The 24,758-nt window shown below is 38.0% G+C and overlaps 1 protein-coding gene across 1 annotated transcript in view; it reads left to right on the top strand.

Annotated features, from left to right (window-relative positions):
• si:ch211-266k8.4 (TBC1 domain family member 4) overlaps window positions 1–16,315 on the top strand; it is a 31,309-nt gene extending 14,994 nt beyond the window's left edge. The window contains exons 11-15 of the mRNA XM_057329120.1: window positions 4,950–5,054; window positions 6,066–6,229; window positions 6,462–6,571; window positions 8,079–8,276; window positions 15,972–16,315. Of these exons, the coding sequence (XP_057185103.1) occupies window positions 4,950–5,054; window positions 6,066–6,229; window positions 6,462–6,571; window positions 8,079–8,276; window positions 15,972–16,065 (671 nt within the window). The 3' untranslated portion in view covers window positions 16,066–16,315. The remainder of the gene's footprint in view (window positions 1–4,949; window positions 5,055–6,065; window positions 6,230–6,461; window positions 6,572–8,078; window positions 8,277–15,971) is intronic.
• Window positions 16,316–24,758: the final 8,443 nt, after the last annotated feature.

The raw sequence follows: 24,758 nt of genomic DNA, 5'->3' as shown, positions 1-24,758 counted from the left end.
TGTGCCTAACCTATTGTTTTCCTTGGCTCCATCTCAGGACTTGTTCAGCTACGTTTTATCTGTTTTCCTGCATGGAAATATTTTGGCACAAAAATGCAAACATTACACCGCATAACTTAAGAAAACTGTCCAATTTCAAATCTGGACAATTCTGATTGTGGAGTGGTTTGTTTAGACTCAGCGCTCTAGTTGTAGGTTTTCATTGTGTATTATTTTGGTTAAGGATATCCGGGAAATCTGTCCAACATAGGCTTGGCCCCCAGAGTGTTAAAGGGAATTAGATGTATAATTAAAAAGCTCTTGAGAGCGTACATCCCTTCAGGGGGCATTAATAGTGAGTTATGAGAATCTTAATGGGAATTTATGAGAACGGAAGGTTTGAAGTTGGCTCTTGGAAAATCCAAGCATGTTCACACTGCTTACGTGAGCGAGTGATTGATATGCGATAAGTATCCATTAGGAATACAAACTTTATCAGAGGAATTCACAACACGAATACAGCAAATATAATTCCTTCTTATGGATTCCTGACATGATTATGTATGTATATAAAAACGTGTTTCTTTAACTTAAAATGTGAAATTTATATTTATTAGCTTTAAGCAGAGGTGGACGAAGTACACAACTTCCTTACTTGAGTGAAAGTACAGATACTACTGGTCAAATATTACTCCACTACAAGTAAAAGTTGTAAAGACAGATTCTTACTTAAGTAAAAGTACAGAAGTACGTGCTTTTAAAAGTACTCAAGTATTAAAAGTAAATTTCCTTTATGTCAGTTGTGCATTGTTTTATTGTCGTATACCTTATGCCTCTGAAGCACCCTACTGAATACACCGAGTAGCTCACAGAATCAGTGGTATTAAAGGAGTAGTTCACTTCAAAATTTGCCCCCATTGACTTTCCATAGTAGTTTTTATTCCTACTATGGAAAGTCAATGGGGGCAAATTTTGCAGTGAGCAACTCCTTTAAGAGCTTTATATGTTTAGCACACATATGTTTAGTTTAGATATAATCCTGTATGATCATTTAGCCTATTATCCTCATTAGCCCCCTAGGCCTATATGTATTTATGAGCAGTGTTCTTTTATTTTGTATATTCCCTTTACCAGTTTTAGCAGCAATTTACCAGTAAGTAGTAAGGTTCTTGTAAATAGTAAAGTGTAGAAGCCATGTGTTTGTTGGACTTATTACCATAATTTAACTACAAACATAAACTATAGCTAGTATAATAATGAATATAATGAAACTATGGTATGTTTAGTTGCTGTGGTTTTACTAAAGATTATTAATTGGAGTATGGTTCCTATATATAGAAAATGGTAAATTTGTGGATACTGTGGTTTTAATGCAAATACCATCCCTGCTGAAAAAAAACAATGAATTTTTTAATTAGAATGAGATTTTTAAATTAAATTCCTCTTTGTAATGTGTTTTGGGTTTTATTCCAATAGGATTTACCATCCCATCAATAGAATCCATCACATACAAGTAGACAACAAGTATCCGTAGTACAATTCCCATTTATAACCATTAAATCCATTACATTTTATGTTGTATTTTGGGCAGGGTTCTATTGTTTTTATTTCAACAGGAATACTTCAACTATAGTAACTTCAGTAAAAACATCATTCATTTTCCAAATCGCTTTAAATGATATAACAGCAGATCAGAAGTTAACACGCACGTGTAGCTCAAGGTGTATGTGATGCTTATTTACCGTTTAGCCGTTATGCCGATCATTTTCATGACGATGTTTCTACGATCTTTGACTGATCGTAACTCACAGATGATTACACCACACTTTAACATGTGCCTTTTTCCTCTTTTAATGTTCTATTTGCCTTTTCAGAGCGCTATCAACGATGTAGCAGCGACTACGTTTACATTAGTTTAGCGGGGAAGATCCCAGAGTTGCCAGATTTGCGTTAAAAAAATCTGCCAAATGGCCATTCAAAGCTTGCCGGAAAACCGCGAGCTTAGAAAAACTGAAATACTTGGCAACAGTAAAAGGTCCTGGCAGATCGCAAGCCAGATAAATTGTGCACACAGGAAACCCGCTGCATAGAAACCATTTTCTACTTTTGGACCTTTTTATAAATGTAGTGGAGTAAAAAGTATGATATTTGTCTTTCAAATGTAGTCAAGTTAAAGTACAAGTACTCAGAAAAAATAATACTCAAGTAAAGTACAGATACTCAAAAAGTGTACTTAAGTACAGTACTCAGGCAAATTTACTTCGTTACTGTCCACCTCTGGCTTTAAGTGTTGAAGCATTTTTATATTTGATAAATAGCCGATTTGGGTTGGCATTTAGTCCTCTTCTGGTTAATAAAACAATGTGTGGTCGTTAAAAATGTCATGTAGAGTGCTTTGTGCCCGGGTTAAGTTTCACTTTTTTGTACTTCAGACATGGGGGCGAATGTTATCAGTGAAATTTGATATGATTTAACGCTACACTTGTGTGAATGGCAAGGTGGTAACCTGCAGCTCTGGACATGGTGGTGCCATTTTTCTCAGTTGTGTATTAAGGGTTTACTGTATAAAACATTTCTGAGTCAAACATGACTATTGCTATTGCATTTGAAAGACTAACCTAAAGAATTACACTTGTCACTTATTGGCTACAGACATGAATGTTACCTATAATTGTGCTTCTTGTTATTCAGTTTTTTGCCTTTCAAATAACTTGCATTAGAAGAAGGACCCAAGTCGTGTGTAATATCTTAGAGAGTGTGTTTTTTCACCAACTAGCAGCCAAGTAGAAATGCCCTAGCAACCACGAAGATGGCAGAAAGCTTTGCATTATTAGAATGGTTGACTTATCCTGCACTATACCGTGAATAGTATTTATGTCAAACATCCTTTATGGAGATAACTGCCTGCTGGAACATAAAGGAGGTCACGTCATGGCTGGTGTCCATAAGGAAACTTAAGGTTTAATCTTGGTCTTGCAGAGTTCCTGTGCACAGGCGCCATGGTTACCGGTTGCCAGGCCAACATTGTTGCTTGTGTGCGTCAGAGGAAGTGGCAGCTATCAGTTTCAGAGCAGAAATATGCTTTCATTGCTGATCCACGTTGACCTGGTGTGCATAACCAAAGCTGACGTAAAAAAAGATGGTCAGCATTTGTGTGGCAGCCTCTGTAGTGGCACTGCAAAGGTACTGCAAAAAATATGATCATTGCAAAAGTGAAAGTTTGTATATGTAATAATGCAACAGTTTTTTTTATTATATTGAGTGTTCAATTTCTGCAAAAGAGTCAGTTTTCTAGATTTACGTGATCTTTGTATTCTGCATTATCATGCATCAATAATATTATTTCTAATATGCTTAATCTTTAGCTAAAACGTCTTTAAGTCACTTAGATGATCTCAAAAAAGGGCCATTAGGAAATAATTCTGACAATGTTATTGCAACCCTATGCATACAACGATATGCACATTTACAATATTTCCATATATCTTAACATTATATTATAGTTATTAATAGCTCTAGTGGCATTTTAAATGTTCTTTTGTGCACATTGTTGACGTGCATTTCATTTTTCTATCTACATTTTTTTCTATCATTTTTTAATATTTTGTCTTTGGTCTGTCCAGATTATAGGTACCTCATTCCCTCAGTCTTTGTTCAAACATAAAATATTTAGTGTAACTTTTATTATTCAGAATGTTGTAGTGCAAAAATCCTTACATCATTAATGGCTTCCGCGGTGTTTGATTAAATCATGTAAAAGCTTGCTAAACCATTAGGTTGGATGTTGCACTTGTACAATGCTTTTAACATATCATCTTACAATAGAACACGTTTCGCTCTAATAATAGTTGACAGTATTGAATGCTAACTAGCACAGGCGCTAATGTGATGACTATCATGTTAACAGCCTTTAAATCATAGTCAGGCCCCATCTGATAGACTGTGATACGGCCTTTTTGTTATCAGCTGAGTCATACGAGAGGAAAGCTGCTTTTCAGCATCACATAAAGCTGAATGTTTGTTCTTCAAAGAACGTTTGTGTCTGGGGAAAAAAGATTATGGCAAAGGAAGCCTATAGTTACCACTTTCACTACATGAATATAATAGCCAAGAATTCTTGAAATAATGGCAATATCTAGTGAAATGTTCTAAAAATAATAAATAATGCTGTCGGTTGAATCTTTAGTTTATTTTGTGTTTTCTCTGTTTTTCTTTTTTTGGGGGCAAATAAATCAGACTTAAAATACGAATACAAGGGATGCGAATATTGTAGGGATCTCTTATTGTTTAAGGTAAAATGTATTAATGTGTATCACTAACATATCAGTATTCACAGGAATAGTTGTAACTGTTTTGCCGTATTTGTGAATCTGACTTGATTTTATTTTTATTTTTCCTCCATGAACTGAAATTCACATAAATGGTTACATTTATCACAGTGATCTTATCTTGTAACCCACTTCAAACGTACATCAGAATCCGCCCAAGACAAACCCCAGGAACTTATCTTAAATGATGAATAGCTTCTGGCTTATTTTTTTCTTCTGTCTTGTTTTGGCTCTATGTCACGAGAAAAAACCACAAGAAAAAGATACGAATAACAAGATTTTTTTGGTGTCCCTTCAGTAAGTTTGAGATATGATACCCTTCAGCGTTTTTCTCAGTAAGCTCCAGAGCACGCTAGAACGTGTCATTATTACATCTACTGCATACTAAAGCTTTTAACATTGTCATTGATTGAGACAGATTGTAAAATTATGGTTCTCGTCTAAGACCCTGAATAATTATGTTGACGCTTTCTTAAACTCAAACCTTTACACCCAAAACATACACGAATAAAACACTTTTAGATACTGTACGACTAGACATTGTTCCCGAACGAAACGAAAATCTAGCCAACCACTTGTCAGGCCAAAGAGCAGCCAATATAATTGCAAGTGCATTATCAGTTCTTTTTGTTTTCTTTGCAGAGAAAGTGGAAAAAGAAAATGTTCAAAGTGGTTCGACGTTTCTCCGCAATGGGAAAAAAGATGAAACACCCCCACAGGAAGTCGCCCGCAAGACCTCCAAGAAAGGTGAGCTTGTCGATTTGGGTAGTTTGACGGGTGACTGGTAGTTTTGCACATTTCTAAATGTATCAAAGCCACTTTCACCTTAAGTATTCCCGTACCACTCTAGTGCACCCTGCCGTGTCATCTAGAAGATTATAACATCGCTCTGGGCCAATCACACGGCACGAGTGGATACTGGCACAACGCCCAGAAAAAGAAATCAAGACAATAGGCTAAAACCCTTGACACGCTGTATTGGAGGTCACTGATTTACACATTCAATGTCAAGTGAATTACAGAGTTTGGAGAACATTTTAGAACCGTCCTCTGTCACCTGTCTGATTTAAAACACATCACAACCGCATAACACAAGCTTTGAAATACAATACAGCCCACATTGCCTTGTTCTGTTGACGAGATTACAGGGGACAAGCAGGACTCTATTGAAGCGTGAGCGGCATGGATATCTGTTCTCCTGCACACAGCTTACATCAGCGGCACCACCTGTGTAAATGTGATAGAGGCCGATAACATTCAGTCGTTCAATGTGGGCCCATCTGTGGTGCCTTGTTTGTTTTGTTGTACCTGGAATTAAACTGCAGCTCATAGAAGTGAAAGGAACAGTTCACCCCAAAATGAAAATTCTGTCATCATTTACTCACCCTCGAGTTGGTCCAAATCTGTATGAATTTCTTTGTTCTGATGAACACAGAGAAAGTTATTTGGAAGAATGCTTGTAACCAAACAGTTCTTGGCCACCGTTGACTAACACAGTAGGAAAAACTACAATGGTAGTCAAAAAAGCCCCAGAACTGTATGCTGTTTGGTAGGTAAGAACTTTTTAGAGTATGGTTAGCAGGTGTACCGCTCAGAAACCACCTTTCGCTAATGCATCGCAACTTATTGCAATAAAATGCTTCACTCATCTTATCTGTTATTTTCTTTTAAAGTTAATAGACGCTTTTCAATCCCAGTGTCTAAAATGTGACACCAATCCTCAGATTATATTATATTTCACACAATCTGTCTTTGCAGAGGCTTCAGGTGCTAAAAATGTTTTCACGCGACTTCTGAAGGTGGCCCAGCACCTTTTGGAAACGGGGAAGAACGTTTCTGCCAAGTCTTCTCCTGCCAAGAAAAGCTCCACCCTCGCCCGTCTCCCCAAAACCAGACCATCCACCTCCTTTCCTCACGCACAGGTGCAGTCTTATTTTATGACCACTTTTATATTTGTATTTGTATACTTTTATCTTATTTTTTCTTGTATAACTTTGATGTGAAAAGTTAAAATAATGCTCGATGTTTTGTTCATTCAGTTTTAAACATAATTCTCTGTCTACAAACATGTAACGTTTTAGAAGAATAAGCATGAAGAAACTTATTTTGCTGCGTACTGTGTGTGTGGGGTCTAAGCATTTTTGCGTTTTGTAGGCTCGTACCAGGAGAAGCAGCAGTAGGCCTTCCCAGAGTTCCACTGTGGGCGGAGTCAGAAAGGAGCGACACCCTTCTCAAGATTCAGATGGATGTGCCACTGAAGACAGGTGTGTGCGAGAAAACCCAATAAAGTGATCTACAAGGAGACATTACACCACCCAGAAATATGTCAGATTGTTCCCTTGCGTCTTTAAATGAGTTTGTTCAAATACATGTTTTCTCCCAAACCTGTGAAACACTGGCACTGCATTCTTTTGTACAGCTAAAGTGAATATTGAATGTTGACCAAAGGCTTGTTGACCAACAGAAAGTACCATAAAGTGGTTCATACATATAGTATATGGTTGTGGATATACAGTATATGTACTTGTCACATCAGGTTTTTGCCGTTTGTTTAGTTGACAGAGTGACAAAATTTATGGCTTTGTACTTTTGTCTGTGTGAGAATGAATTTTGTTCCAGGGCTTTAGTTGTCTGGGAAAATGCTTCTGGCTAGTTGAGATACTTTGCGTGTTCAGTGTTCATGTATGTGTATATTATTATCATCATGCAGGAAATTCAAGTTTATGTGCCTGCCGTCGCATTTCATTTTGGGAGGTTGTGTTCATACAGAACATTGTTGAAATGCCTTATAATAGAGCACACCTAAGACAAGCAGGTCTTACTTATGTGCTACAAACTCTTTCCTTGTTTTTTTTAAATGCCTGAATCCGTGTTTTCAGATCCAACATAATATTCCAGTCGCTTGCTGTTCCAGTCGTTTTGAAATGATGCAGGTTTAGATACTTTTTAAATTGATGCAAAATGTTCAAATGGAACTACTTTTATAAATGGGGAAAAGACCTGTCACAGGCCAGCGCCTGCATACCTGCCATTCTTGCCAGCTTCCGTATTAGTGTCAGGATAATGAAATGACTAAAACCTGACGGGGTCACCAAGGGTCAGTGTGTGGATTATTCTAATTTGACATAATGAGAAAATAACAGGACTGTTTCTCTGTGTGTGTCCAAACCTCCAGCTTTAGTTTTCAACACGTCTATCTGATCCCAGAAAACTAGATGTAACAACAGGATTTGTTCTGTTTGCAACAAGCAGTAATCAAGCAGTAATAATAATACTATAATGATAATGCTGTGACAAATAGTGTTCAGTTTTTCTGCTCAATGTGTGCATGTTTAATCATTTCTTTTGACTCCATATGTATGGATTGAATGATCATTGATTACACGACAGCAATTATCATATGTGTGTGCGCGCCTGCGTGTGTGTGTGCGCGCCTGCGTGTGTGTGTGCGTGGTAAACAGGGTGTGTATCAGGACTACAGGTGCTTCCTCTGATGAACAGATAAGCTGCCCACAGTAATGTTTGTGTGTTTTATATATGGTGCTATATTGCTTCAATGTCAAAATACCTCGGTAAGAAAAGCAAATGGAGTGGATATGTATTTTTTAATGTATCCAGAAATGAGAAGAATGTCAGTTTAGGGAACATAACCTAAAGCCTAATACCTATTTGAAAGTCCTGTTTCAGTCTACGTGAAATAAACAACAGTGCTCAAGCTGTGTAACTTTGTTGAAATCAATAAGGTTAATGCAGAATTTTGCTTATCCACAGCCCCAACTCTTCGATAATGCGGCTGAGGTCGGGTCCCGTTGGTAAAGTAGCTCGCCGAAGGAGTCTAGGTCAGTCGGCACGAGGAAGCTCCCACCTGGTCAAGAACCGCAGCGGTAGATCTCTAAAACCACCAGCTGAAACATGTGCGCAACCAGAAAACAACCGGAACAATGAGGATCGTCAAGATGCTCAAACCAGGTACTGTATCTTTATCACTTTAGATTGATCATTTAAAACGCAAAGACTACCCAGCTAACATGGAACTTTGGCTAACATTCTCTAAACGTTTTTTCAAAGTTATCAAAATTGTTTTTGCAGTAATGTTAAAAGAGCATTTTGTCAACTCTAAAAACATTATACAAACATTTGTGCAGTATAAAAACATTCTTACATCGATAGTTAAATATATTTCATAAATAACGTTTTCATTACGTTATGGGAATGTTAGCCAAATGTTCTTCGTACATACTTTTGTTAGCTAGGCCAAATTCAGTTCTGATTGGTTAATGGTGGCGTTCCACAGCCAAATATTTTTATAATATGTCTCTCATACAGTCAGGCAGTCATTACTTTCAGGATGACACCGTGACATCATGACTGTACAGTACGTTTTTGCTCACTCATATCTTTGCTTTGTCTAAGTACAGGCCTTTGATTTGATTAAACGTAATTCCATAAACATTTGTTGGCCAGTCGCAGCGATAATTCATGTTTTCTTAACATTGTGTGTGTTTGAGCTTCAGATTAAACTGACAGGTACTCACATCAGTTTGGTTTGGCAGGGTTAGTTATAATGATGTTTTAATCTGGAGCGTATCCCTCACAGCAGTGACGAATGCGCCTGTTGCGCGTATGGCTTCTTTAAAGCTGGGAAAGATTTAAACAAAAGCACAGAATCCAGTGATAGATGAGACATTAATAAGATGAATATGAGCTCTTTAGAGTTGCACTCTTGTGGATTAGTTCTGATCTCAGAGAATTAGAGCAATGTTGAGTCTTGCACATATTTCTATAAATCTAACATAAATTATAACCATCATTTTTTCACCATTCATGTGAACAGCTATGAACCTTCAATGATGTAGATGATACTATAGGGTCCAAAAGTATGACTGCATGAAAAATCTGTTATAAATGTCTATTAAAATAATTTTTTTAATGATTTTTCTGTTACCAATTTTATTTTCTAGTATTCCCACGCTTCAGCTTTTCTATTTCCATCCACATCTGTTTTGGAAAGAGTCAATACAGATGAGCGCAAAAAATAGACATTACATCTGCTTCCTTGTTAGGGTCCTTATAGTTTTCAAATTTGCACCCTCTGGGATCAGGCGGAAAAGTTGTAGGTGTGGCGGAAAGATGAGAAAAGCGTTGATCTCCGGTCAGTTATGTCAGCAGTCTGTATTTAAACCCGGCACATCTACCCTCAGGCCCCCAGAGAGCCGCTTCCACCTGCCCTTATGGAAGAGCTTGACACGGGAGCAGATGAGTCACAGCAGCTATAAAAACAAGCATCTGCCCTTTAAGCTTTTAACATTCACCTTTCTCATGTCTTTGAACTATCTTCGTAGCACTTTGTAGTGATGTCAGGAGAGACCGTGAAACCTTTCCTTGAGTAATTTTGCTCCTTTTGCCAAGGTTGTTTTGCGTGTATGTGCGCGTGTGTATTTGTGGGGTTTGGTTAGTTTTGAGAAAAGTTTTTGTAATAAAGCCTCATAAATTGTGTATTACTCTAAATCTAATAATAGCAGGTTTGTTAGGATTTTAAGTGTTTAGTGTTTGGTTAGCATTAGGTGATAGAATTATCATTAGCCTAGTAGAAAAAGCAATGGAGGTCTATGAGGCATCCTCATTAGTGTAGTGAAACAAACCTGTTTAGTCATTTCAATTCCCCATGAACCAATAATGCAGTAAATTATTGTGTTCCTAAAATCTGAATCCCTGCCAGGAACATCTTATTTGCTACTTCCATGCCTAAGTGGTGTAACTACATTTTTCTTCATTCAGATTCCTAAAGAATCATGTGAAGAAAAATACAGGTGGCTGTCATTAAGTTTTACAGGCTTTTGTATGTAAACACACATTGAAATGCTAAACACGTTTTCTAAAAAAGGTTTTGTTTGTGTTCAGAGGTGTCAAATAACAGAACAGAATTTGTTTAAGTTTTGTTTTAAGGAAGTTTATTTAAAGCGGCAATGTGTAACTTTTTAAGCTTTTTTGTCAAATTATAGTAACCTGCAATTCTATGTTTCAAACAGAGGGGGCGACATTGAGGCAAACGTTATGGATTGCAGCTGTAATTGCGCTTAAAGGGATAGTTCACCCTAAAATGAAAGTTCTGTCATTATTTACTCACCCTCGAGTTGTTCCAAACCTGTATAAATTTAGTTGTTCTGCTAAACACAAAGGAAGACATTTGAAAGAATGTCAGTAACCAAACAGATCTCATTCCCCATTGACTCCCATAGTATTTATTTTCACGACTATGGCAGTAAATGAGGGAGTGAGATCTGTTTGCTTACTGACATTCTTCCAAATATCTTCCTTTGTGTTTAGTAGAACTGTACACAGGTTTGGAACAACTCAAGGGTGAGTAAATGATGACATCATTTTCATTTTTGGGTGAACTGTCTTTAAATTGCCCTTAATGCTTTTCACATTTTTTAACACACTTACATCAGCAATTCCTATACCATTTATGTAGGTTATTTCCAAACAAAGGAATAGCCCAGTTCTTACAGAAGTGGCTTATCGAGGCACAGCAGTGCAGCTCTTGAACTTTTGTCCCACTTTGAAGCTTTTGCAGTGCTTCACCCACCACTCCTAGATATCTTAAACCTGGTTGAATCTATGGTGTGGTTCTCTCCTAATCATATGATTGGCAGACATCCCACAGCTGACAGCCCAGAGGAAGGGAGAGTTATGGGAAAAACCTCTGTCCGTGTGTGCCATGTGTGCGTCATGCTCCGTGCGGCTCAGGAGAGACATGTGATTCTGTGCCCAGTGTTTGATCTTCCTCTGTATCTGGTGTCCAGGGGCTCCCAGAGGAAAAGATCACAACATATCTGGCAACCCATACAATGTAGTGATAGAGTATACCTGGGTTGAAATGCAGTACATGGGCTGCTTTATGTCTGATCGTCTGTAGGTTTGTGCCAGGCTGTTGGATAGCAGAGAGATGACCTGTTTGAGTTCACCACACTACATTTTTTAATTCACAATATATGTAAAATATAGGTAACGCAAGTAATTATATCATTATATATTTTTTTATTTTATTTATTAAAATTCAAAACCTTTTATTTAAGATTAAATGTACTAAATAAACAGCAGTAACAAGGCAGTGAAAGTGGAAAGGTTGACCAGGATCTTCTGATCTTTTCTGATTTCCTTGCGATTTAAGTGTTTTTTTATTGTTTTTTTTTGAGGGGGGGCTCCGATAAATGTTGTAGAAACAACAACATTGAGGAAAGCCGCCAGAGTCTGTCAACAGAGAAGCAGTGGGATCAAATCCAAGGGAATGATGAGTAGTATGAGCTCCCAGCATTAGCGACGCAGACCTGGAGTGGCTTTTACTTATTTATGGATAAGCTCCTGATTTCCCACCGTCACCCTGCTGTTACGAAGCCAGCGGCTGACCCAGTGCGTCGAGTCATTGGGGAAACTCTTTCTACTTGTCGGAAACCTGATTCCGTGCGAAGAATTTACAACGCACCCTCACTCGGTAGTAGTAAATAGAAATTAGAGAGAGGAGATTAATACTTTAACTCTGTTCCAGCTTTTGAGAGCTGCCTTGCTGTCTACTTCCTACAAAGACGGCGACATAAAGTCAACATGGAATGAAAATTGAAACCAGTTTTTTGGTCAATGGAATTTTTTAACTTGATGGTTTTGAGCAAACAACAGGTAGCAACTCCACATAAATGGAGCCTTAAAGGAACAGTTCACCCAGAAATGAAAATTCTGTCATCATTTACTGACTCTCGAGTTGTTCCAAATCTGTATACATTTCTTTGTTCTGATGAACACAGAGAAAGATATTTGGAAGAATGCTTGTAACCACAGTTGTCGGCCACCATTCACTATTATAGGAGAAATTGCTTTATAAATGTCTTTTTTCTGTTAAACACAAAACAAGTTATTTTGAAGAATATAGGAAAGCAAACAGTTCTGGGGCACTTTTGACTTCCAAAGTAGGAAATATGACAATGGTAGTCAAACGTTCCCCAGAACTGTTTGCTTTCCTACATTCCTCAAAATGTCTTCTTTTGTGTTCAACAGAACAGAAATTTATAAAGCCATTTTTCCCACTGTGGTAGTCAATGGTGACCAAGAACTGTTTGGTTACAGGCATTCTTCCAAATATCTTTCATCAGAACAAAGAAATGTATACAGATTTGCAACAGCTTGAGGGAGAGTAAATGAAGACAGAAGTTTTATTTTTTTGGTGAACTGTCCCTTTAAATGCTGCATACTAGGTTTTCGAACACAGCTTATATTTTTACGTCCATTTCATATAATTATTTATCATATAGAGTATAGTATATGTATATAGGCTATTGTATTAAATAAAACGGAGGTTTTAGATGAAGTAGCAGACGTGTGTGATACTGAAAAAGGGTGAGGGTCTGTGGACTTTGTCCATCATTTCTACTCGCATGAGAAGAACAAATATTTCCCAACCAAGGAAATTTCTCTCTCTCACACACACACACACACACACACACCTGTTTGTCCTGCACAATGCTCAATGTAGTGACCATTCTTACATGAAAAGTGGTTAAGGTGTAATTCCACCTCGAGTTTCTCTGAGACTTTTTGAGGCTTCATTCATAAAACAACCAAATCATGAAACAATTATTTTTGCAAGATTTGTGAATGAACAGTGAGTAATGTCTCTGTGTAATTACACATTATGAATGATGCACATCATACCCTCATCCCAGGTGCAACAGGCTTTGTCTTAAGCTGGTAATGCCTTCTCAGGTGTACGTGGTCCATCAAAGACACAAATCCACTCCCAGCGTGACCACAGGAATACTCAATGAAGTCAAACCCCTATTCGACTAGTTTGTGTACACTTGCGTGTGTGGATTCACGCTCGGTTATTCCCAAACACTTTCGTTTTGCAGAATTCCTGGAATTCCGCTCTGCTTTTCTTGCTCTGCCTTTAGGATTTTTTCATCCCGTTCACATTCGGGTCACACTCGGGCAGCGTTGTGGTGTCCGGGGTCAGAGGTCACCAGTGCACTTTTGTTAATGAACAAAGGAATTGGATTTGTTCGGTAACACCATCTTCTGCCTAAGTGCTTAAATTGCCTCTGCTAATGTGACGGGCACGTAAAGCGCCCCACATCCTTTTAACCAGCAGCTGTCTAGTATATTAAAGACGGTTTGTGTGTGTTACAGATGGAGTTCTGACAGATGGTTGAAGGAGAATAATGAGCAAAGCTCAGTGCATCCAAGCATAATGTTCTTAGGTGTCAATGATGTATAATCAACCCATCTATGGAAATGTTGAAAAATATCAACTGCATCCCAAAAATAACTTTATTTGATATATCCATTAGACCAATCTGGCAACCCAGACAGTCTGTATCTGCTGTCTTCTCCTGGGCATCATCACCTTACTCTTCCGTTGTCTACCCAAACGCTCCATTTCAATGGTGTTCACTAGGCATCCCGCATCTCACCGTGCCGACAAACGGCTAAATTCAGCATGGCTAAAGTCAGGATAATCTTCTTAAATAACAATGGCGGTGGGTGTGCTCTGGAAGCAGCTGGTCCACACGGTCACACATGCTTCAACTCTGCATCGGTCTGCTGTGATCAAGCTGCCGAGCTTGATAGAGTCACATTGTGATAAAAGCAACTCAATGTGCCGTTTAGCTACCAGTGGGCGTGTGTTGTCTGGACGCAGTGAAGTGGAAGCAGATAGACACAATTCATAGCGCTGCCTTATGGAGTTGTGATGGTCTTGGGAAAGAAAAACATTTTAAAAGCTTGGTGTACAGAATGTTTATGAGCAGAAAATGTGAACAACCTTTCATAGCACAAAATTGAGTAAATAGATTGTGAGCCCTTAGAAAAGCTTGAGCTGCTTGTGTAAATGAGTTCATTATAATTAGCAAACGCAACACTTTGTCACTGTTTTGTTGCGTGCATGCTTTTAAATGTTAACAATGGAAGTTTATTCATAAATCGTTTTCGTCCGGATGTATGTAAATTCAGATCCGGACTAACATAAACATGTTACAATTGTGTTTTAAATTAGCATAGTAATATTTTAATATTGTAAAGTGTTCATGCATCTAGCAGGAATAGTTAAATGAATAGTTCACCGAAAAATTTTGTCATAATTTGCTCACCCTCCAGTTGTTACAAACCTGAATACATTTCTTTGTTGTGCTGAACACAAATGAAGATATTTTAATGAAAGTTTGTAACTAAGTCATTTTGGGTCACCATTGACTCCTATAGTAGTTGTTTGTCCTACTGTGGGAGCCAGTGGTGACCCAAAACGGCTTTGTTGGTGCAACACCACCAGAGCAAATCAGTTCAAATCGAGTCATTTTTTGTTTAATTTTTGTTTTGTTTGCGGAAAACTTTACCCCGGTGTAATAAAATTCGTTGAACATTTGTTTATTTTTTCAGTGAGTTGAAGTGCAAGTTGATGTTCAGCAGATTTTCAGTAACCTCCACAGCAGGCCACGGTGATATTTTGAGCGCTCCTCAGAGACGAGAGAGAGAAAATACAGGACCAAAGTGCTTTTGTTGCCTGAGGTGACTCGAGCCGAACACCTCGTGCTTTTAGCCCACAGTTTTGTGAAGCATGCTCTATAAGAACAGTAACGGAGTTTTTGTTGTGCCTTCGTTTTTAATTTACAGTAAGTTCAAATGAGGCTATAGACAAGAAATATGCATTGTGTATTGCCTATTGTATTTGGTCGGTACTTCTCATCAAATATACACAAAATATGATTTCATTCATTGTAGCATTTTGGTGCAACATTTAGATTAGTTAGATACACTTCTTAGAATCAGTGATTATGAAATGGATGTAATTATGAGTCATTGCTGAATTTTTTATTTTCAATTTTTTAATAGTGGTATACTGTCAAATCTATAACACTTTTTCTCAGGGACAATGAATCATGATCATGTCAAATGATGTTTTGCATCAGAGTTTGCAGTGAAAACCAAATCAAAGTAAAAACTCAGAATTGTGTTGTTCAGAGCAACTGCACCTAATTTCACTTGAATGAAATGCCAGTCCGGGGTTCGGTTTATATGGAATATGGTATGTTTTGTGTTAGGTATGATAAAAATCTGGCCTAATTTGCGCAAGTAAATCACTTTTGCCATTCTAGCGCGAGAGGCAAATGCATTTCTTATTGCTACCTGCGTCTGCAAAAACAGCCTTTGGCAAGCATCTTGCATTCTATACATCTTTTATGATGCCTTTGTGATGTTTTAATGGTAAAAACAGAGAGACAATAACATGAGTAAAATGTTTTAAAAACGCCTCTAGACTTGTTGCCAAGCTTCAGAGGTATATAACTTTCAACAACATACCCCACCTCAATGACACCTCAGTGTTTGTAGCCTCATAACGCGTGTATTCAAACTCAAATTTGGACCAAACAGTCAAAGTGAAAAATGTCAAAAACCTAAAAGGGCCGGTGGTAACAGAATAGTCTGGTTTTCGAGATGGTAGCACAGTGGTAACACTTCAGGTTCAAATCCCGGAGTGAACCATGACCTGGGCAGCTCCAAATAAGACTTCAACCTAGTAAGCATTGCGATCTGTGCCTTGAATTATTGTACTAGAAGTCGTGTTTTAGGAACCACCACCCTGTCTAACTATTTTTTTCTCTTTGTTTGTAAATAAAGGTGTACGTCTGCACATTGTCCACCTCTGACTGAGAGAAGCTACATCACATGTCCCACGACAGCCAATCAAGTGCGAGAATCACAGTTAATTTGAGACACCTCATGACTCGCCAGAGAACAACGCGTACGTACCTCAAAACTGCTCATTGATCAAAACACTGTCATCTTGGACTATTAAGTCAGACCCTTCCCAGATCTATTCTGGATGTATTGTTTAACATCGCTTTTGGCTGAAACATAATGACCACATAATGGTTACATGCACTACAAACAACAGCATTGAATGTTGGTTTAAAAATGTAGAATTTTTTGTATTTTAATGTAGCGTTTATAATTTAATAAAAAACAAGACACATTTTAGCCTCTTGTCTTTAATTCGTGAAGATATTTTTGTTCCAAACTGCAGTCAAGACCTCTTGACATGAATCTACTGTATATTGGGTCATGCATATTACGCATTATCCTTTTCTTCAAATACGTTTACTCATCCAAATTTTTAAGTTTTCATTTGTTATCGCTGTAAAATACAGTAATTGAACTCTTTTAATGTTTTGGAATGTTTTGTTGTTCACTAGTGTCTAAAATAAAAACTCGAAAGCTTGTTATAAGCTTTATAAGTATTACATTATTTAAAGTATTACGTTCACTATGAAGTAATATTTAATGGAAATATTCTTTACTTTCGTCTAGTGGTTTATTACGCCACTGTGTAAATTAATGGCTCTCAAACTGGGGGCCCCCAGATGGATCCAGCGGGGCCACAGTTTTTGTGGCATTTTATGAAATACAGAAAGTTATCATACATTTTGTGCAATCAAACATCAAAAAAATAAGACCCCCAAACAAAGGAATTGATGTCCTGCATTGTATAATTGTATGTTTTTGGTTTTATTACAATTTTGCCCGCTCCAGATTTGCCAAGATGTATTTAAGCTTTCTTTTAAAAGCATAAAATGTCATGAAATACTAAGAATCGATTAAGTAAAACCACAATCAGATAAAGCTAGCTGGCATTGTGGATACCCATGTATGCCATAGGTTTAACCACTGGTCCTTAAGAACTTCTCTGGTAAAACGTTGGTTGTACACTAGTAGGAATACAGTGACAACACATACAGTACAAACAAAAACAGACAGTTTTTTCCATCAGAGTGTGTGGGTGTGTCATAAAGTTTGTGAGCGTCACGGTCTGTAATTATCAGAGGTGTAGGTTTCAGCGCCACACGCGAGCGAGTCTGACGCTGATGTCACAGTGGAAGAGCCGGTTTCTGTCTTTAACTGAATTGTTGTTTTATCTCCTTTATTTTTTTAAGGTCTTTTTCTGTTTGAAGTGAGCATATTGATACAGTCTTTCAAACTGTTCGGCATTCACGCAGTCTTGTTTGCCATCAGTTTTAATGTTTGTCTGCGTGATAAGTCAACACAAAGCATAGTTCACACGCTGTATTTCTTTCAAAAAGTTGACTGATTATTCCAAGTTAATCTTATCATTAGTCATTAGTGATGCATTCTGTACTACAAACCGTTTGTTTCAAAAAAGTGCTTTGTTTATTTGCATGTCACTAATGACTGAAATTGATTTTTTTTACTACTACAGTATATGGTTGCAAGGTTATCGCAACTAAATTTAAAACAATTTGACTAAATATTAGCATCACTTAAAGTAATAGCACACCTCTCCTCAATAATTCACATAATTTATGTGTATGTAGTGTATATAACTAATGATTGAAGTAAAATAACAGTGCTTCTTGCTCATAGGTAATTACTGTACTCTATTGCATTGTTGCATTGAAGGACACCACACCATTTTTAGTGGGAAAAAATAAATACAATGAATATTTTAAAGCTTAACGTATGAGGCCCTGAACTCTCTATACTTTCAGTGTGCTACAACCCTTTTGAGATACTGCATACCTACTGCATACTCCCCCACCCACCCATCTCTTCATAATCTATTAGTGTAGTGACCTATTAAGTCGAGGAATGCTTCGTGTGAACCTCCATGACCTTGTAATGGCTCATAGCCACTAGTTCAGGATCAAAGCCAAAGATACGCTCCTCCGAACCCCAGGGCAGGCCTGCACACAGAGGTCAGCTTTGTTTGTATTTGAAAAACATCCCCGTTCATTTGATCTTCCTCCTCTCTAATTTGCTTGTTAATGTGACGTATTTATACTCCATTACAAGCTTGCGTGGGAACGGGAAAAATTGGGATCATTGTTCTTCATTAAGTTTTCAAAGGTGGTTTGTGCACACTGATACCAAAGTGACAAATCACTTTTTTCTTTTAGTGACGCTTAAAGGTTCACTGTATGAAATGTAGCGGCATCTAGTGGTGAGGTTGCGAATTGCAACCAACGGCTCACTCCACACCTCCCTTTCGAAGCACTCCAGTGGTTGACGCAGAACTAAGGTGTCGTCACGTTTTTGCTTCTTTGCCGACGGAGATAACGTATTTACGAAACGCGCTCTGTAGAGCAGTTTGTCCATTCAGGGCTACTGTAGAAACAACATGGAGAATTCCATGTGAGGGGACCTCATTCTAAAGTTATACAAACATAACGCTTCATTATGTAAGGTCTTTATATCCTCTGAAGACATAGTTATATGCAGTATATTATATTGCATTTCTGTCAATAGATCCTCCAAAAAATGACACACAGCACCTTTAAAGCAAAATCCGTTTGAAATAAGTAAAACATTTACATTGAATATATAAACTGCGTTCCAGTGTGAAATGGTCTACTGTAGTTTCCCAGCAATGCCTGAGGTTTCTCGATCATTTGGCTTCTCGTCAATGTTTCGCTTGAAGGCCGAACGGAAGTGGAACGCATTTATTAACGCAAAGACCTTCAGGCAAACACACAATCTTATGTGTTTTAGGGACTTTTATTATAAGCCCAAGGTCTGTTTAATGGAGCTCATGATGAGGTCAGGAGTTGGATTTTCCCTGAAGGTTTGGTCCAGGGGTTACTTTGCACTCTACATTTAGGATGTAATTTGTCTCATTTCTGTTCTCTGATCTGACATCATGCTTTGCCATCTGCCTGGGCCGTGTTAAAGACCGTTGGGGTTTAATAATTGACTGTTTTCTTTCTCACAAGCTTCCGCCCTCTCACGAAGATTATCAGCTATATCTGACAAAGATTTTGGCAGCGTGCAAGTCTTAACCTATGCTGTATTAATTAATTGTGATCATTTTTGCATTATGATAGCATCATAGTCTGGCTCTACTCTGCTGTCCATATCTCAGACGTTTTTTAATTATTCTGAATAACCTGAAGGTTCTTTGGAAACATTAGACAGTCAACCAGGTGTAGCAAGTGACGTATTACTGCAAAATAAATTCTGTTCGTTTCTCTCTAAAGAACCTGCACGTTCCCTCTTTTCCTTTCTCTTCAGTGTGCAGGAAACAGTGAAAAGCCATCTGCTTCCTGAGCTTCATATTATGGGATGCGAGCATCCTGCACAAGCAAAGCATTTTTAGAATAAAACCAACCGCACAGTTTCACCCTGAGAAAAGTGCTAGGGTTTGGTTTCTCCAGAAAGATTTCATCGCTCGCATTATGATGTCACCAGACGGGATTTTGTGTGCTAATCTGTTTTTTGTTTTTCTTCAATAGTTGTTTGTAACCTAATTCTTGGTGCATGTGATGGACACAATGCAGGTGATTACAGGTGCACAATAAACACACTCCAGCGCTACGCGTTCTTTCAGTAGTTGTTGACAGTTTCAATGAAGTTAAAACCGAAATGTTGTTGATGTGTGTTTTTGGATATTAGTCTAATTGCTGCTAGATCTGTTAAAGTGAAAACGCCTACGAGTGTCTTGCTTTCAGCTCTATTTTTGAATGCACTTAAGTTACATCATGGGTGTTTGTAAGAAGAGCAAGATTAGCAGCTCTGATTTAAGATTAGAGGTATTGACAGGTAAAATGGATTTAGATCGCTGTTTTTTAGTTTTTGTGCCGTGACTTGTCCTGCCGTGCCAAGGATGTTTAATGCTTGATGAGTTTTGCTACATCTTTTTTCAAAATGAAGAGTGCAGATGGAGCTCTGTGACATTCACATGTGCACTGGAAAAAATGAAGGAAATGGGAGGGGCTTTGGCATTTTGTTATATCTTTACCAAAACCTTGTATTGGATTTACTGGGAGCGCAATTAATGCAAATTTACTGTTTGTTTTTGTTGTTTTTCTGAATCACAACCTTCAGCTAAAATGTTAAGACTGTATACTGTATATACAGACGTGCTCAAATATGTTGGTACCCTTACAGCTCATTGAAATAATGCTTCATTCCTCCTGAAGAGTGATGCAATTAAAAGCGATTGTATCAAGTATACTTGCATGCCTTTGGTATGTCATAGAATAAAGCAAAGAAGCTGTGGAAAAAGATGAATTATTGCTTATTCTGCAAAGATATTCTAAAATGGCCTGGACACATTTGTCGGTACCCCTTAGAAAACATAATACATAATTGGATTATAGTGATATTTCTAACTAATTAGTTTCTTTAATTAGTATCACACATGTATCCAGTCTTGTAATCGGTCATTCAGCCTATTTAAATGGAGAAAAGTAGTCACTGTGCAGTTTGGTATCATCACTGAACATGGACCGGAGAAAGCAAAGGATAGAGTTGTGTGAGGAGCTCAGAAAGAAAATAATAGACAAGCATGGTAAAGGTAAAGGCTACAAGACCATCTCCAAGCAGCTCGATGTTCCTGTGACAACAGTTGCAAATATTATTAAGAAGTTTAAGGTCCGTGGAATTGTAGCCAACCTCCCTGGGCGCGGCCGCAAGAGGAAAATCCACCCCAGATTGAACAGAAGGATAGTGCGAATGGTAGAAAAAGAACCAAGGATAACTGCCAAAGAGATACAAGCAGAACTCCAAAGTGAAGGTACGTCAGTTTCTGATCGCACCATCCGTCGCTTTTTGAGCAAAAGTGGGCTCCGTGGAAGAAGACACAGGAGGAAGAAAAACATAAAAAAGCCAGACTGGAATTTGCTAAAATTCATATTGACAAGATCCTAAGGACACAATCCTTCTGGGAGAATGTCCTTTGGACAGATGAGTCAAAACTGGAGCTGTTTGGCAAGTTACATCAGCTCTATGTTCACAGACGAAAAAATCAAGCTTTCAAAGTGAACACCATACGGTGACACAACGGTTATGTTTTGGGGCTGCATCTGGCACAGGGTGCCTTGAATCTGTGCAGGGCACAATGAAATCTCAAGACTATCAAGGCATTCTGGAGCGAAACGTACTGCTCAGTGTCAGAAAGCTCAGTCGCAGGTCATGGGTCCTCCAACAGGATAATGACCCAAAACACACAGCTAAAATCTCCCAAGAATGGATAAGAACAAAACATTGGACTATTCTGAAGTGGCCTTCTATGAGTCCTAATCTGAATCCCATCGAACATCTATGGAAAAAGCTGAAACTTGCAGTCTGGAGAAGGCACCCATCAAACCTGAGACAGCTGGAGCATTGCTCAGGAAGAGTGGGCCAAACTACCTGTTAACAGGTGCAGAAGTCTCATTGAGAGCTACAGAAAACCTTTGCTTGCAGTGATCGCCTCTAAAGGTTGTGCAACAAAATATTAGGTTAGGGGTCCCATTTTGTCAGTGACATTTTCATTTGTTTTACAATATTATGATGAATAAAAAATCAAAACCAAAGTCTGATTTCTATTAAATATGGAATAAACAATGGTGGATGCCAATTACTTTAGTCAGTTTCAAGTTATTACAGTGAAAATTGTGCATTCTTCGTTTTTTGTGGAGGAGTACCAACAAATTTGAGCACGTCTGTATTTGTATTCTATTTACAGTGATGATAAAAATGCAGAACAAACTTATCAATCACGTTGCCTGAAATTTCTAAATGAATTTCTCTGGAATGTTGGCTAGCGATCCATTTGTGTTTAATGATATGCAAATAAAACAATGTATTGACTTCAAAAGATTCTTTTTTTGTTTTGAACGATTTACAATCTTTGTTCAAGTTATTTGAATCTTTTAAAATCATTGAAATCACAGCTACCAAAAATATGTTCTAAAAACGTTTCCCTAACATTCCCAAAACGTTATTTCTATGTTTTTGACTATACAAAAATACTGTTTTTATATCTTAGAATGTTTAGCAATGACATTTAATCTTACTAAATGCACTTTTTATTGCAACATTTTTTTTTGATAACTGTGAAAAAACGTTAGCCAACTTTCCAAGAATTATCTTGCTGGCTTGCAGTTCTCAATTTATATTGCTCTGTGATTCACTCAGTTATTAGCGTGTCATGTAATTATTTTGAATACAATTTTACAATGACTGACAGCTCTGGTTAGTTCACTTGGCATTATTAACACACTTTGTGCTGCGTACCATGGTAAATGGATCAAACACGGTAAATACTTTTGAAATGATTTGGCAGGTTATAAAACATAACTTCTTTTATTCACTCTCATTCTTTGTCAACCGTACTATCTGTTTTTTGTGTTTGGGCCATAAACAGGGAACATCATGTCTCAGCCAGCAGAACATGTTTCCTCATATTCTGGGTTTGTCTGTCGCAGGGAGCCATGATAGGTCAAGGCAACCAGCCAGATGTGTTTACCTTTTGTAAATGAGTAATCCTCCAACCAAAGGCTTGCATTCCTTTACTGTAAATCACCACGGTTGAACAAAATCAACGCGTTATTTTGCATGTCAATAAAGCAATGCATCAGATCCTCATGGGTGCACCTGCTGTAAACAACGTACGCGGTAGACACGTGGGAATAAATGACTCTTTATGAGTAATAGCCATGAAGCCATTCTCTTTGGCTTTAATATTTTACTCATCTTTACTCTGTGCTTGACTCATTAAACAGTGTTCAACCTAACTTCACCAGCTGACCATAATCTTCACTTGAGGAATTTCCTGAGAAAACTATTATTTATAATCTTCCCATGAGTCACATGAGGGCATTATGCCTTGGAGAGATTTCCCTGCTTAAACTGTCCAAAGCGTGTGCGTGTTACAGAGCCAAGTTGGTGCATTTTGAAACATTTGAGAGCTTCTTGGGTCTCCTTCCATCTGACCTGTCATTGATTCAGGAGCGTTTTCTCTCAATCCTTCCAGTATTTCTTTAATGCATCAAACTGTTTTAGAATAGCGTTCACACTTGCTACTTCTGCAGTATACTGTATGCATACTATATAATGCGTCACATGTAGCGATTCCTGTTGATTCATTGCACCTCCCTGCTTCGTTGCATTGTCTCATTTCCTGCATCATTACAAACAAGTTTCTATATTCATTATATTCTTGTAAAATGTTGGTGCGTGCCGGTGCCCATAATGTGTATTGAAATGTTTGCATACACTTTGAACGTCACGCGCCTCGAACAATAGATGCTTTTGTTTCAACAGGTCATTCAACTTGATCAGTAGGCGGCCATGAAAAACATTGCATAAGATAAACATGCCTGAACTCTGACAATGGCAACAATGACACAAAGTGTTTGATATGCCCGTTTACATATAATGGCAAAGGCAGCTTTTCTGTGAGCTCTTCAGCTAATGAGAGATGTCCCGGGCAGGTGTGTGTGCACCTGCGTGCATGCGTGCATGAAGCACCTGTGCACCTGAGTGCTGTAATATGCTCAGTGGCTCTGCACTAATTTAACGTGGCGGACTGATGTCAGAGCTTAATTCCCATTGGTGGTGATATAACACGCTCATCGGACATTTGTACTGAATGTACTGATTATTGTTTTTCAGATATTGCCAAAAGGGCCTGCTGTGCATTCGCGAATTGCCAACAACACGGTGAACAAAGTCACCAAAAATCCAATAGATAATGTTAGAGAGATCTAAACCAGCAAACAATATACATCCGCAGTGTACCATAATCTTAACCTTTATCTCCAAATCTTAATCCTACATGGTTTAACAGCGATTCGTTTTTTTATGAATCATAAAAATATTGGTGTTGTGATGCTGTGAGCCGAGACTGTAGTGTACGCAGTGAGTTTCAAAACGCTTGTCTTAAATGTGCGATATGAATTAACAGTGATCATAAATAAGGTGTTTAGATAGTAGTCCCATTGAAACGAATAGAAGTTTGGAGCCAAAAATGGCGTCACAATTTAACAAGCGGATCGCAGTGGATACCTGGCAACCACTCACAGCTGAACTTAAACATGTGTTAGCATGTGCATTACTCACTTTTTATTTTCTAACAAATATGTTAGTTCAAGCTTTGTGTTTCAAAACGGATGTCCTGTACCGGATATGTAGGTGAAGAAATGCTGTGCTGCCTCTCTACAGATTACTTTTCACAGAAAAGCAGGATTTCATTTGTCCAGATGCACGAAGGGCAGGTTTACAGCTATTGCATAACCTGAGGTGTATTTGCATATGATGTCTTTACAGTCCTCATATAAATACCAAATGTATTCATAATAGATATGCAAATAAAGCTGCACAAAAAATCGGATTGTTTTTTTAAACTAAGTCAATGTATTTGATGCCTGGTACAAAACCAAGATACATTTTTGCCTTCAAGGTATTTAACTTCACATAGCTGACTTTTTTCATGTGTCCGACTTTAACGCATAACTTCCTGTGAAGAACAACAGTGTATAATTGAACGTGGCCCTCTACGATAAACTTTAAAGTCTTGTATTACCGTGATCTCATTGTGAGATGTCATTTAAAGTGCTTGGAGAAAGTCTTGAATGACGTGTCTTTTGATTTTGCCAAAACTGTACTACTCTCTTATGAACAACGTCA

This window comes from Triplophysa rosa, linkage group LG3 (genome assembly GCF_024868665.1).
Source record: "Triplophysa rosa linkage group LG3, Trosa_1v2, whole genome shotgun sequence".
NCBI lineage: Eukaryota > Metazoa > Chordata > Actinopteri > Cypriniformes > Nemacheilidae > Triplophysa > Triplophysa rosa.
Note: the sequence above shows the minus strand (reverse complement) of the source record. Positions and strands in the feature narration are given on the sequence as shown.